Source organism: Mus caroli, chromosome 14 (assembly GCF_900094665.2).
Source record: "Mus caroli chromosome 14, CAROLI_EIJ_v1.1, whole genome shotgun sequence".
Classification (NCBI taxonomy): domain Eukaryota; kingdom Metazoa; phylum Chordata; class Mammalia; order Rodentia; family Muridae; genus Mus; species Mus caroli.
In genome coordinates, this window is record NC_034583.1 from 46,267,016 (window position 1) to 46,279,492 (window position 12,477).

The 12,477-nt window shown below is 41.7% G+C and overlaps 1 protein-coding gene across 2 annotated transcripts in view; it reads left to right on the top strand.

Moving 5' to 3' along the window:
* The window catches only part of Rnf212b (ring finger protein 212B), a 71,583-nt gene that overhangs the window by 57,232 nt on the left and 1,874 nt on the right, over positions 1 to 12,477 (top strand). For both annotated transcript variants that reach the window (XM_029469303.1, XM_021182410.2), the window contains 7 exons: positions 388 to 434; positions 646 to 688; positions 858 to 918; positions 1,296 to 1,344; positions 8,828 to 8,867; positions 9,452 to 9,546; positions 10,687 to 10,748. In XM_029469303.1, coding sequence (XP_029325163.1) covers positions 388 to 434; positions 646 to 688; positions 858 to 918; positions 1,296 to 1,344; positions 8,828 to 8,867; positions 9,452 to 9,546; positions 10,687 to 10,748 — 397 coding nt within the window. The remainder of the gene's footprint in view (positions 1 to 387; positions 435 to 645; positions 689 to 857; positions 919 to 1,295; positions 1,345 to 8,827; positions 8,868 to 9,451; positions 9,547 to 10,686; positions 10,749 to 12,477) is intronic.

Sequence of the window (12,477 nt, forward strand, 5' to 3'; positions counted from 1 at the left end):
GTTGAGAAATTTGGTAAGATGCTATTTATTATAAGAAGGAAGACAGAAAAGACTCCAGAATTAGTCTGTGAGAAAGTAGAGGAAGGTTCCACTGGGGAAATGGAGTAAAGGAACCTCAGAAGGCCCCTTGACTTGTGAATGCTGTGGCGATGTCTTTACTACAGCGGAGTGAGTACTCTATGCTTAGAGGAGAAGCTGCTCTTCCAGTCTTTCTTTCTTTCTAGACATGGATGCTCAGAAATGAGCTGGGGTCCCTGCTCTAACCACTGAGCCTTTTCTCCAGCCTCAAAGCCACTGTTTTTATAATCAATGATCGATTGACTCGCTAGTGTGACCTGTAATTCTGATCCATGCGATCAAAGCTGCCTTCTTTTTGTTTTCTTGTAGGTTAACCACACCTCGACCCGTGGGTATTACTTCCCCATCACAGTCAGGTGAAAAACAAAAACTAATTCTTTCCAGATATCTGTGTGAGATGAGTAAATATCTTTTCCTCATATGGAAGTTGGCTTTTTCCTCAGAGACCATAACATGATTTTGCTAATCTTACATATGATATAGCCAAATAACCACTCAAAGCAAATTAGCCAGATGAGGCAGAGTGTACACTAACGGCAATTTTCCCTACACTTTGTGCTCTTTCAGTTGCTCCACGACCCAGTTCCCAGCATAGCAGCCAAGTAGTCAGGTGAGTAAAAAGCCTATTATTGAACATTGTAACTGTTAACAAAGTTGGAAGATGAATGAGGTGGCTCAAAGTGGAACTGAAGAGAATTACTGCCAAGTCAAATGTAACACCCATTTTTGTGTTTGTTTTTTGTTTTGTTTGCATTCTTGTTTTATCTCATTTTTTGTAGTCGCTCTTCTTCTATGGAGTCCATCCCTTACACGGTGGCTGGCCTGGGTCACGTGGAACAGGTAAGTAGTGGCCATATTATTTTTCTATATTGAGCTTTCTAATGCTTAATAAAAACAAGACTGTAATTCAAGAATCTTAAATTTATATTGGTTTTAGCACATCTTTTCATGCCATATGGAGCCTATTTTGGATACTCAATATTAGAAAATGACACAGAATTAACAGTGGTGACTGTAGTGTAAGTGTTCAAGAACTGAATGCACAGTATCTGCCACAGGCATTTTTTAAGTAAAAGAGCATAGGTTCCTCTTAAGAACAATTTAAACAATGTGAGAGAATAAGACATGTGTGAATGAATTGTTACTGAGAAACAATGGGGAGTTGGGAATATAGAAAACCGGGGTAGAGTCATTAATGGTCATTATTTTTCTGTCAGGGAAGCAGAGGTCTGCATGTGAGGAGCACTCCCGGAGACTCTTACATTGGTGAGAGAGGGTAGGGGGAAGGATCTGAAGTCTGCATGTTCTGTCCAGATACCAGAAATTTCTAGTGTTCTATGCATAATATAATGCTGTTTTAATTTTTTCCTGAAAAAAAAAATGATTCCAGGTAGTCAACCATGGATTACAGTTTTTCAAGTAATGTTTTGGGTTTTTTTTCTGAAACAGGGAGTGTGAAAATAAAAAGTTGAGGATAGCCATTGAAAACCTGATCAAAGGCATGGCCCAGTGGGTAACAGCCTTCTAATCCAAGTCTGGTTCCCCCACTCACTCTGTAGACCAGGCTGGCCTCGAACTCAGAAATCCACCTGCCTCTGCCTCCCAAGTGCTGGGATTAAAGGCGTGCGCCACCACGCCCGGCCCCCCAACAAACAGAAAGATGGAGAGATGGCTCAGTGGTTAAGAGCACTGTCTGTTCTTCCAGAGGATCCAGATTCAATTCCCAGCACCCACATGGCAGCTCATAACTGTCTGTAACTCCTGTTCCAGGACAACCAACATCTTCACACAGACATACATGCAGGCAGAAATACCAAAGCCCATAAAATAAAAATAAATAAATCATTTTTTAAAAGATGGAAGGAGAGAACCAACTAAAAAGTTTTCTGGTCTTCACATGTGTACCATAGCACAACAGTCTCTCTCTCTCTCTCCCTGTCCCTGTCCTTCTACCTCTCTACCTCTCTCTGTCTCTATCTCTCTCTACCTCTACTTAAAAAAAAAAAACCAAACAAAAAAAAACCCAAAAAACCTCTGATCAGAATAACTTAAGCAGTTTGAATTTTCAAAATTGCCACAAGATGGCAGTAGAAATTAAGTCTAAAAGGAAAGCTAACAAACTGAATGTCTTCTGTAACGATGTGACTTATTTCTGCTTTCCTGCACCATGACACACATGTGAAGGTCAGGAAAAACTGTGGAGTCACGACTCTCCGTCCACATTTGTGTGGGTTCCAGGGATCAAACTCAGGCCGTTAGGTTTAGCAAGTGCTTTATCTCTCACTAGCACATAAAGTAGCAGCTTGTAACCTGAAAGGTGTTTGTTTGTTTTCTTACTCTGCATTAAAGGTAAAACATGGGCTTTGTTTGTAGTAACAATGTGTTTAAAGTCTTGTTTTGTCTGTTACTAGTGCAGCCACTAGGGTTTTCTTGTTTGCTTTCTTCATGGAAGGCCCTGTGTATAATGGGCTGGGGATTGAATCTGGGGACTCAAGCATACTACCACTGAGATAAATACACAGTCTTTTTCTTCTTTCCTTCCTCCCTTCTATCTTTCCTTGCTTGCTTTCTGCTTTCCTTCATTTTTTTCTTCTTTTCAATCAGTGCTGAAGATCAAATGCATACTCAGCAAATGTCTACCACTGTGCTCTATTCCCAACCTGTTTTGATTTTATGTAAATTTTTCTTTTAACTTAGTATGTGTACACATGACTGCATACCAAACCATGACATCTATGTGGACGTAAGAAGACAATTTTGTGGAGTTGGTTCTCTTCCTACCTTAGGTGGTTTCTAGGGGTTGGATTTGGGTCTCCAGGCTTAAGCAGCATTAGTCCTGATTTTCTGCTTTTTAATTGGAAACTTTAATACATTTATAATTGCTATAATTGCTAATAAGAAAGAACTGCCATTTTGCTATTTCTTTTATAAATTGTTGCGGCCCGCCCGCGGTCCACAACACGAACGGTTCACTGAGAATGGCAGTTCTCTGCAAAGAGAGGTAACTAGATAGGGCGGAAGAAAAGAATGAAGCCAGGACAACAAGTTCTGATCGAGGCTCAATTTAATATTTCCAAACACTCAGTTTATAAAGGAAGGGGGAGGGAACCCAATTTCCCGCCAAGTAACTCAGGGTCCAGTAGCAGGACGAACACGTGTGTGCCTCCAGGCAGCAAGGTCAGGTTCCAGCAGTGGGCGTGGCAGGACGAATGAGCCGGTAGCTCCACCCTAGAGCAGGCAGGTTCCAGGCTGGGGGAAGGGAGACCACAATAAATGTCATCATTTTGTTGTTAATTCCTTTATTACTGCCTTCCTTTGTGTAAGCTGATTGTTTTCTAGTGTAGCACTTTAGATCTCTTATTATTTCCTTTACCATATTCAAAACTGTTTAGAGATTACAGCTAATATAATTTATAAAAACCTGGTTTAAGTTAGTACCACATTTAACATCAATACTTACCAAAACTTCATAGTTTTGTTAAATTATATACTCAGCAACACAAATTTTAAGTTACTGCCTTATATAATTGTCTTTTAAATCTGATGGGGAGAAGCTACCAAGAAAAATGCACTTAAACTGCCTTTTGTTGTATTTACCTATATAATTACCTTTTCTGCATTTGAGTTACTAATTAGTGTCCTTTCATTTCAGCCTGAAAGACTCCATTTAGTATTTCTTATAAGGCAAGTTTGAGAGTGATAAGTTCACTGTCTAAATTTTTGTTTATATAGGAATATTTTAATTCCTCCTTCAGTTTTGAAAGATAGTATTATTGGATATAAGTTTCCTTCTGGCTGATAATCTTTGGGAACTTTGAGTGTTCTCTGGTCCCTGGTATGTCTGACGAGAAAGTCAACGTTAATCTTGCTGAGTATTATTTGTGATGAGTGACTTCTCTCTTGCTACTTTTAAGACTCTTTGCCAGGGAGAGGGCATGTGGCCCAGCTGGTAGAGTGCATAGGTGACATAAAGCCATAACTTGATCACCAGCATGTCTTAAACTGCACATAGTGGCACAAATCTGTAACTACAGCACTGGGGAGACTGAGGCTGGAGGATCAGGAGTTCAGGGTCATCTTTGGCTACATCCTGGGCTACTTGAGACCCTGTCTCAAAAAAGCAAGCTCAATTAATCATTGACTGTTATGACAAGAAGCAAAATATAAGCAACACTTAGAGAATACTCCTTTTTGTTTTCTTAAGTTAGGTGGTATTGCACACCCTGCCAGCTTTGTTTGGTTTTTATTTGTTTTTTGTTGTTGTTTTTTTGTTTTTTTTTTAGTGTGTGTGTCTGTGTCTGTGTGTCTCTGTTAGGGGGTGAGTTTTCAAGATAGGGTTTCTCTGTAATAGCCCTGGCTGTCCTGGAACTTGCTTTGTAGTCCAGGCTAGCCTCAGACTCACAAAGATCGCCCTGACTCTGCCTTCCAAGTGCTAGGATTAAAGGTGGGCTTCACCACGACTCGTCAGTTTTGCTTTTTAAATGGGGTCTCACTGTTTAGACCAAAATGTCCTTGAACTCAAAATTCTTCTGCCTTGTCCTCCCAAGTACTGGGAGGGATTCTGGATCCTTGCCACCATGACTAGCTGCTTTAAATTTTTTTCCCCAATACCATTTAACTTTTTCATTTATCCTCCATCCTTCAACTTCACTTCATTCCAAACCACAAGATTCACTGAAAATTTTTCAGTCTTCTCCCACAAGACCTTGAGCTGTTTTCCAGCATTAATAATTTTAATCCTTTCTTAAAATAATTTCTCACAGCTGGGTGTGGTGGTGCACGCCTTTAATCCCAGCACTCGGGAGGCAGAGGCAGGTGGATTTCTGAGTTCGAGGCCAGCCTGGTCTACAAAGTGAGTTCCAGGACAGCCAGGGCTATACAGAGAAATCCTGTCTCGAAAAACCAAATAATAATAATAACAATTTCTCACTTTTTTCTTTCTTATTCTAAATTCAAATTTTCCTTTGACTTCCTTGGCTTCTCCACTAGAGTCTCCTTTGTTGGTTCCTTCTCTACCCAAGTGTAAAACAGCATTTTTCTCATATGTTTGGGGCTTACATACAAAGGACCTCAGTTCTAGGAATATTTTTAAAGTGGATTTTTGTCTTTTATGTAGTCCAGAGGTTAACTTTGGATATCTTCCTCAATTACTACCCACCTCATTTTAAAACATGATTATTAGCTGGGTATGCTAGCACACACCTTTAATCCCAGCACTTTGAAGCAGAAGCAGGTGGATTTCTGAGTTCCAGGCCAGCCTGATCTACATAGAATTCTAGGATAATCAAAGATACATAGAAAGACTCTGTCTCAACACCTGCCCCCAAGAAAAATGTTTTAATTACATTTACTAATTTATTTAGTGTGTATATGTATGTGGGTACAAACGAGCCACAGTGTCCGTGAAGAAGCCAAAGGGCAACTTTCGAGAACTGGTCTCTCCTCCACCGCGTGGGCTCTGAGGGCTTGACTCCAATCATCAGAGTCGATACCAAGTGCTCTACCCACTGAGCCATCTTACCAGCCCAGTCACCTTAATTCCTCCCTCCCTCCCTCCCTCCCTCCCTTCCTTCCTTCCTTTCTTTTCTTCCCCTCTCTCTTTCTTTCTTCTTCCTCTTCCTCCTCCTTTTTTTTTGAAACAGGGTTTTACTATGTATCCTGGAACATACTCTGTAGACCAGACTGGCCTCAAACTCCAAAGATCCACCTGCCTCTGCCTCCCCAGCACTGTGATCAAAGTATTCACTACCATGCCCAAATTTTTTAAAATTTATTTGATAATTTCCTACTTATGAAAATACTTATGTATCTTGATCATACATACGTATCTACCCTCAATCACCTCACTCCTTCCTCCCACTTTCATGTTGTTTTTAAAAATACATATAACCAAGCTGACAAGATGGCTCAGCAGGTAGGAGCACTGACTTCCAAAGGTCCTGAGTTCAAAATCCCAGCAACCACATGGTGGCTCACAAACACCCATAATGAAATCTGATGCCCTCTTCTGGTATGTCTGAAGAGAGCTACAGTGTATTTATGTATAATAATAAATAAATCTTTAAAAAAATACGGGCTGGTGAGATGGCTCAGTGGGTAAGAGCACCCGACTGCTCTTCCTAAGGTCCGGAGTTCAAATCCCAGCAACCACATGGTGGCTCACAACCATCCGTAACGAGATCTGACTCCCTCTTCTGGAGTGTCTGAAGACAGCTACAGTGTACTTACATATAAATAAATAAGTTAAAAAAATAATAAATACATATAATCCACTGAGTCCAATTAGCCCTGCCAATATGAATATAGGCAACCTACCTGTCATATCCCCAAAGAAAAATAATGCCCCTTCAATTGCCAAGAACTCCTCAGCTGGGATGCAGTTTCCTAGTCCTTCCCACTCCCTGTCCATAGTGGAGTTGTTTACAGGTATCATCCTGTTCAGGTAACCATTGCTGATGGAAGTTGATGAATGCAACACAACAGCATGTCCTCCCCACGCTCAGCGTCTTAGGTTTTTTTCATTCCAGCTTCCTTAGTGTTTCCTGGACCTTGTGCAGCTCCATGTTAATTTGTTAGACAAGGTCTCTCACTTGAGCTTGCCATTTCTGCTAGACTGCCTGGCTACAAAATCCTAGGGACCCGACTATCTCTCGTCCCCTCCAGTGACAGGGTTACAAGCTCACACTGCAATGCCATGCCTGGGATGGGTCCTGGGTTCCAAACCCAGGTCCTCAAGTTTACATAGCGAGCCCTTTACTAGCCGAGACATCCCTCCTCCCCTTGTATCATTTTCTTTCTTGATTGGATAAAGCACTATTCTCACCCTTTCTTTTAGCATGTTAACATAAGGGAGTGGTGGGGCAGGCAGGAGCTCTAGTGCTAGAGCACATGTGGCAGGCAGAGGACAACTTTTGGGAGCCAGTTCTCTCTCTCTCTCATGGGTTCTGTGGATCAGACCCAGACATTTAGGCCCTCAGGTTTGTGTAGCAAAACAAATATTCTTAAGGGATGAACAGCTCACCAAGCCACTTTCGGTGCGTTAGACATAATTTACTTGCCTTCTTTAAATGTATTTTAAAAGGGTGATTGGATCTTTGGAAAATTCAGTGCTGGATTATTTATTTTTTTCTTTATATGTGCCATAGTCTTTTCTTTATATTCACATAACTTGCATACTTTGGCACTTAGTCATCTAATTGACGACTGTTCTTTGAGGTCTTCCATATGTATAGCCTCAGGGTTAGTTCACGGTGAGAGTTTAGGCCTTTCCAACTGTCTCCTGCGTTTGTGCACAGTCCTGAGTCTAGATCCTGGACGTGTTAGGACGTCTCAGAGTTCTCACACATCTCGCCCCCCCCCCAAGTTTTCCTCTATGTCTTTCAGTCTGTTATTTGCCCCAGCTGATATATTCTCAAGCAGCCAAAGCAAGTGCCTCTAATTGTTTTCAACAGTACTCCAGGGTGTGTGGTGAGCTTTTTAGTCCTAAGTCATCAAACAGTCCTGTGTGAGGTCTTCTAGGGAACCAAACAGTTCAAATAATGGCAGTTGTCTAAAACTGCAGCTTTGAGGGCCTGGAAGATGGTTCATGTTGTCAAGTTGGGCAGGCCTAAGCATGTACTTGAGTTTGACTCTCCAACACACGTGAAGTCCAGGTACAGTGGCACGTGTCAGCATCAGAGAGGTAGGGATAAGAGGGTTCCCTGAAGTGCTGTTTGGCTGTCTAGATGAACAGAACTAATGAGCTCCCAATTCTATAGAACCAACTTGTTTCAAAAAATAAGGTACTGGGGCTGGAGAGATGGCTCAGCGGTTAAGGGCTCATAGTGCCCTTATTCCCAGCACCCACAACAGCTCCTCATAACTGCCTATGACTCCAGCTCTGGGGATCCCATGACTTGGGCACATATTCTCATATGCACACATATACCTAATTTAAAACAAACCTTTTTTAAAAAAATAGGTACTAGCTAGATGTTATGGCACATACCTTTAATCCAAGCACTTGGCAGGCAAAGTAGGTGGATCCCTGTGAATCTAGATCAGCCAGGGCTACATAGTGAGACCTTGCTTTTAAAAGTGTACAGAGCAATAGAAGATACCTGACATCAACTTGGCATCCACATATGTGTGCATACACATGCACACCATACAACATATGCACAGAGATGGCAGCTTTGAAGAACTCCAACCCCAGTCCTTCCCTCTAGTGACTATCAAACCTGTTTTATACATGGCCTGTTGGTTTTCAAAGCTACCATGAAGCCAGAGGAGACATGACTATAGTTGAAAGGTTATAGTGTTTGCTATAGGTATGTGAGTTCTATTCACATTCACTGTCGGTTTTGTTTTTGTTTTTCTTCATGTACATTCTCCAGACTGCCACCAGATCTTTATAATTTCAGGAACACTGAAAGGAAACTCTGACTGCTTTTGCAAGCTTCCTCCTGGCCTTTGATGCTGGGGACCATTTTTGGAGCTCTGATTCACTCTCTTTTCACTGATGTCTCTCCTTCAGCTCTACTTTTCAGTACCATCTTAGAGAGAAAGCTGAAGTATACTCACATTGATACACATCAGACAGTGACGGGCCCTGTCCTCCCAACTCAAGAAAGTGACCAGAGCACCATGAAGGGGTGCTTACAAGCCTTTACCCTAGAACATATGTGGAAAATCTTTGGCCCCATTTCTCTTGTCCTAGCCCCTGAATCCCTTCTGCATTATCTCACTGGTTCATATTTATGCTTTCCAGAAACCCCTTCTCCAGCTTCAACTCATAGCCTCTCTTATAGGTAAGTAACATTGCACTTCATTTTCTGTTTTGTTTTGGAGGCAGAGTCTCGTGTAGCTCATACTGACCTCAGATTGCCTCTGGACTCCTGATCCTCCTCCTCTGCCTCCCTCCCAAGTTCTGGGGTCACACAGGTGAGCACAACCATGCCTAGTTTTCTTGTCCTTTTCTGGGGATGTACTCTCAAAATATCCGCCAGAATTCCTAGGGTTTCTTGCCCAATGGCCTATATTACTGTCATTCATAATCTGTAGTTTTTTGAGTAGAGTAGTACTGTGTATAATATGCAATCAGATTATTTTCATCTCAGTTGTAGGCAGGATTTTCTCTCTTCTCTGGCCTAAAGGCTTACTTCTTACATGTGCTTTTACCCTTATCTTTCCTTTCCTCTACTGAGTTTACCTTGGTTATTGTTGGTTGGTTGATTAGTTTTTTAGACAAGTCTTGGTCTGTCATTCTATCTTGGAACTCAGCCTGGACTTGCACTTGATTCGGTCCTCCTGTGTCTGTGGATCACCACCCCTGGGATTACAGTTGGGCTGGTGCAACTCTAGCTTTGCTGATGCTTTTCTTTCCATTCCGTAGACCTTCGTCTGCCTCCTCTGGACAGGGGGTTTCTTTTAGGCCATTCTTCAGTGGGGATTCAGGCCACACAAGAGTCCTCACTCCCAACAATTCTGGTAAGTTAATGTTCTCAAGTTTTCTTTACAATGAAGAGAATGGTCTGAATTTTGCCTGACTAATTCAAGCCTCTTACCAGTTGAATCCTATTATGCACAGATTGGCCTTCAGGAATAGCCTGGCTCCCCATCCCCACCTCCACAATCTAGACATCACACCCAAGACCAGGGCCTTGTGAAAAGTGTTTACTAACCACAAATTAGGTTTCCTGAGCCAGGTCTTGTTGTGCGGGTCAGATAGCCTTCAACCATCTATGAAGTCCAGGCGTACCTCAAACTTGTGATCATCCTGCAGCTACTTCTCAAGTGTTTGACTACAGGCATATACTACAAGGTCTGGCTTTTTCTACATCTCATGTTGGGATTTGGTGAGAAGGCAGCAGGTAGAGGCTTTCTGCCAAGCCTCATGACAGTTTGATCCCTAGGACTCAGAGGTGTAAAAATTGTATAATGGAAGGAAGAAAAGCAGCTCTTGAAAGTTGTCCTTGGGCATCATATGAGTATATGGCAAGGGCGCGCGCACACACACACACACACAAGTAATAAATGTTAAAAAAAAATAAGCTATGGATTTTTAGATCCCATACTGAACATGCGGGTGTTTGGTTCCAATGGTTGTAAAAAAAACTGTGTTTTTTAAAGTACCTCTGTCACCAGCCCTGTTGTCACCTTCAATGCTCACTCAAATATTTATCTTGCCTTTTTCAACTTATAATTAAACTTAAGTTTCAGATTGTTCTGTCCCCAAACCATCATTTATAGCCACACTGGCATCATAAAAAGAACAGACACCATTACCCGTTGCTCAAATGCTTTTTTGAGACAAGGTTTCAAATAGCCCAGCCTGGCCTGGAATTCCCATTGTAACTGAGGCTAGTCTTCCAAGTGCAGGGTTACAGGTATGGACCTTTTCAAAAGGGTCTTTCCATTTAGCTAAGGCTGGTTTTGAACTGTCTATGGCCATAATTCTTCTGCCTCTGCTTTGTAGGTGTTGTAACTATAGGCAGACACCACTGTGACAAGCTGTCTTTCCCTTTCTAAGTAGTAGTCTTTGTTTTAGAGCTTCCTAGATGCTATGGTCCTCAGTAACATGGCTGAGAAACTGAGTAAGTTAAATGACAGTTCTCTCCTCCCCTTCAGGTCAGAGGGAAAGCAGAACCACACCAGAGAGTCTTCCTGGTTTCCAACTTCCAGTCCTACAGGTGAGGTCTGACAGTAACTTGTCAGTATATAGAACTCTGGAATTAGGCCTTCATGCTAAACGCTGACGTTCAGGTAGGTGGGAGAAGACCAATGGAGAGTGACATAAGGTGTCACTGTGATAAGCAGGCGTTCAGTTTTTCAGGATGGTTTCAGTTTCAGTGATTCTCTTACTGTTTGCGGTGGGTTTTGTTTGTTTGTTTGTTTGTTGTGCTTTTCGGTTGGGGGATGATGTAATTTTGTTTTGTTTGTTTGGTTTTTCAAGACAAGGTTTCTCTGTCTGGAACTCACTCTGTAGATCTGGCTGGCCTTGAACTCAGAGATCCCTCCTGAGTGCTGGGATCAATGGTGTGAGTTACCACTACCCAAGTAGTTTGGTGTCTTGTTTTGTTTTGTCTTAGGCACTGGGAACCTTGCACATTGTAGGCTAGTACTCTCCCAGCTACCTGTCTCCCTAGACCTCTTTCATTTGAAGTCAGATCTTAGTGAGTTGCCCAGGCTGGCCATGGACTTAACATGTTCTTCTAAGTCTCCCGCACAGCAGTGAGCACAGCCTGCTCTATGAGCTCTGGCAATGAAGATTCCTTCTCAATAGAATGTATCTTTTGCACAAACTAGGAAAAGTATTTATTCCTCCAGAGGTAAATTTACAGGACTAATCCAAATTCAAAGAACAAAAAGAAAGGGTATGGTAGAAGTTTGTAAGGATATCCAGTAAGTGAAAAATTCAGTCTTGCCTTTTAATTCCACTTTTGTATCTTTGCAATTTTGTTTTGTTTTTTTTTTTTTTTTGAGGTTATTTTCTCTGAAAGTCTCTCATGAACCAAGGAATAGCTCCTAGATAGTAAGACTGGGATATATTTATTTCCATAATCTAAAATGCCCTTTATCAGCAAGGAATCAAAATTTAAGTAGGGCCTGGTAGCAAAAGCCTGTAATTCAAGCTACTCAGAGAGTTCAAGCAAAAAGAAACACAAGTTCAAAACCAACCTGGGCTATAGTGTGAATTTCATGCCTTAGTGAAACCTTGCCTGAGCTGGGCGGTGGTGGCTCACACCTTTAATCCTAGCACTTGGGAAGCAGAGGCAGGCAGATTTCTTAGTTTGAGGCCAGCCTAGTCTACAAAGTGAGTTCCAGGACAGCCAGGGCTATACAGAGAAACCCTGTCTCGAAAAAACAAACAAAACAAAACAAATGCTGCCTGAAAAATGATATGGTATATGGTATAGGCTACCTATAATCCCAGAGTTTCATAAGATGAAGTAGGAGAATCATGTGTTTGAGTCCATCTTGAGTTATACAGCAAGTTCTAGGCCAGGCTGGCTAGAGACCTTTTCTCAGGTAAAAGAATTGACAAACCAGGTCTATATAGGAATATAGGTCAACAGTAAGTATGCTTGCCTGGCATCCACCAGGTCCTGGATGCTATCAATCCCTAAAACTAAAACAAGAGAATAAAAAGAAATTAAAGTTTAATAATGAAACTCCTTGTATATAAATTTAAAACAATTTCAAGTTGTTTAAAAAAAAAAAAAAGGTCTAAGAATGTGCTTAGCTGGTCGAGTGCATGCCCAGCATGTGCTAAGTCCTGGGTTCAATCCCCTACATTTCATAAATCTAGGTATTTGCACATAGGAGAGGGACTAGAAGTTCAAAGGTATCCTTGCTTACATATCAGGTTCAAGGCCCACGTCTCAATAGAGAGAAGAGAGGAAGGGAAGAGTGTTTTGT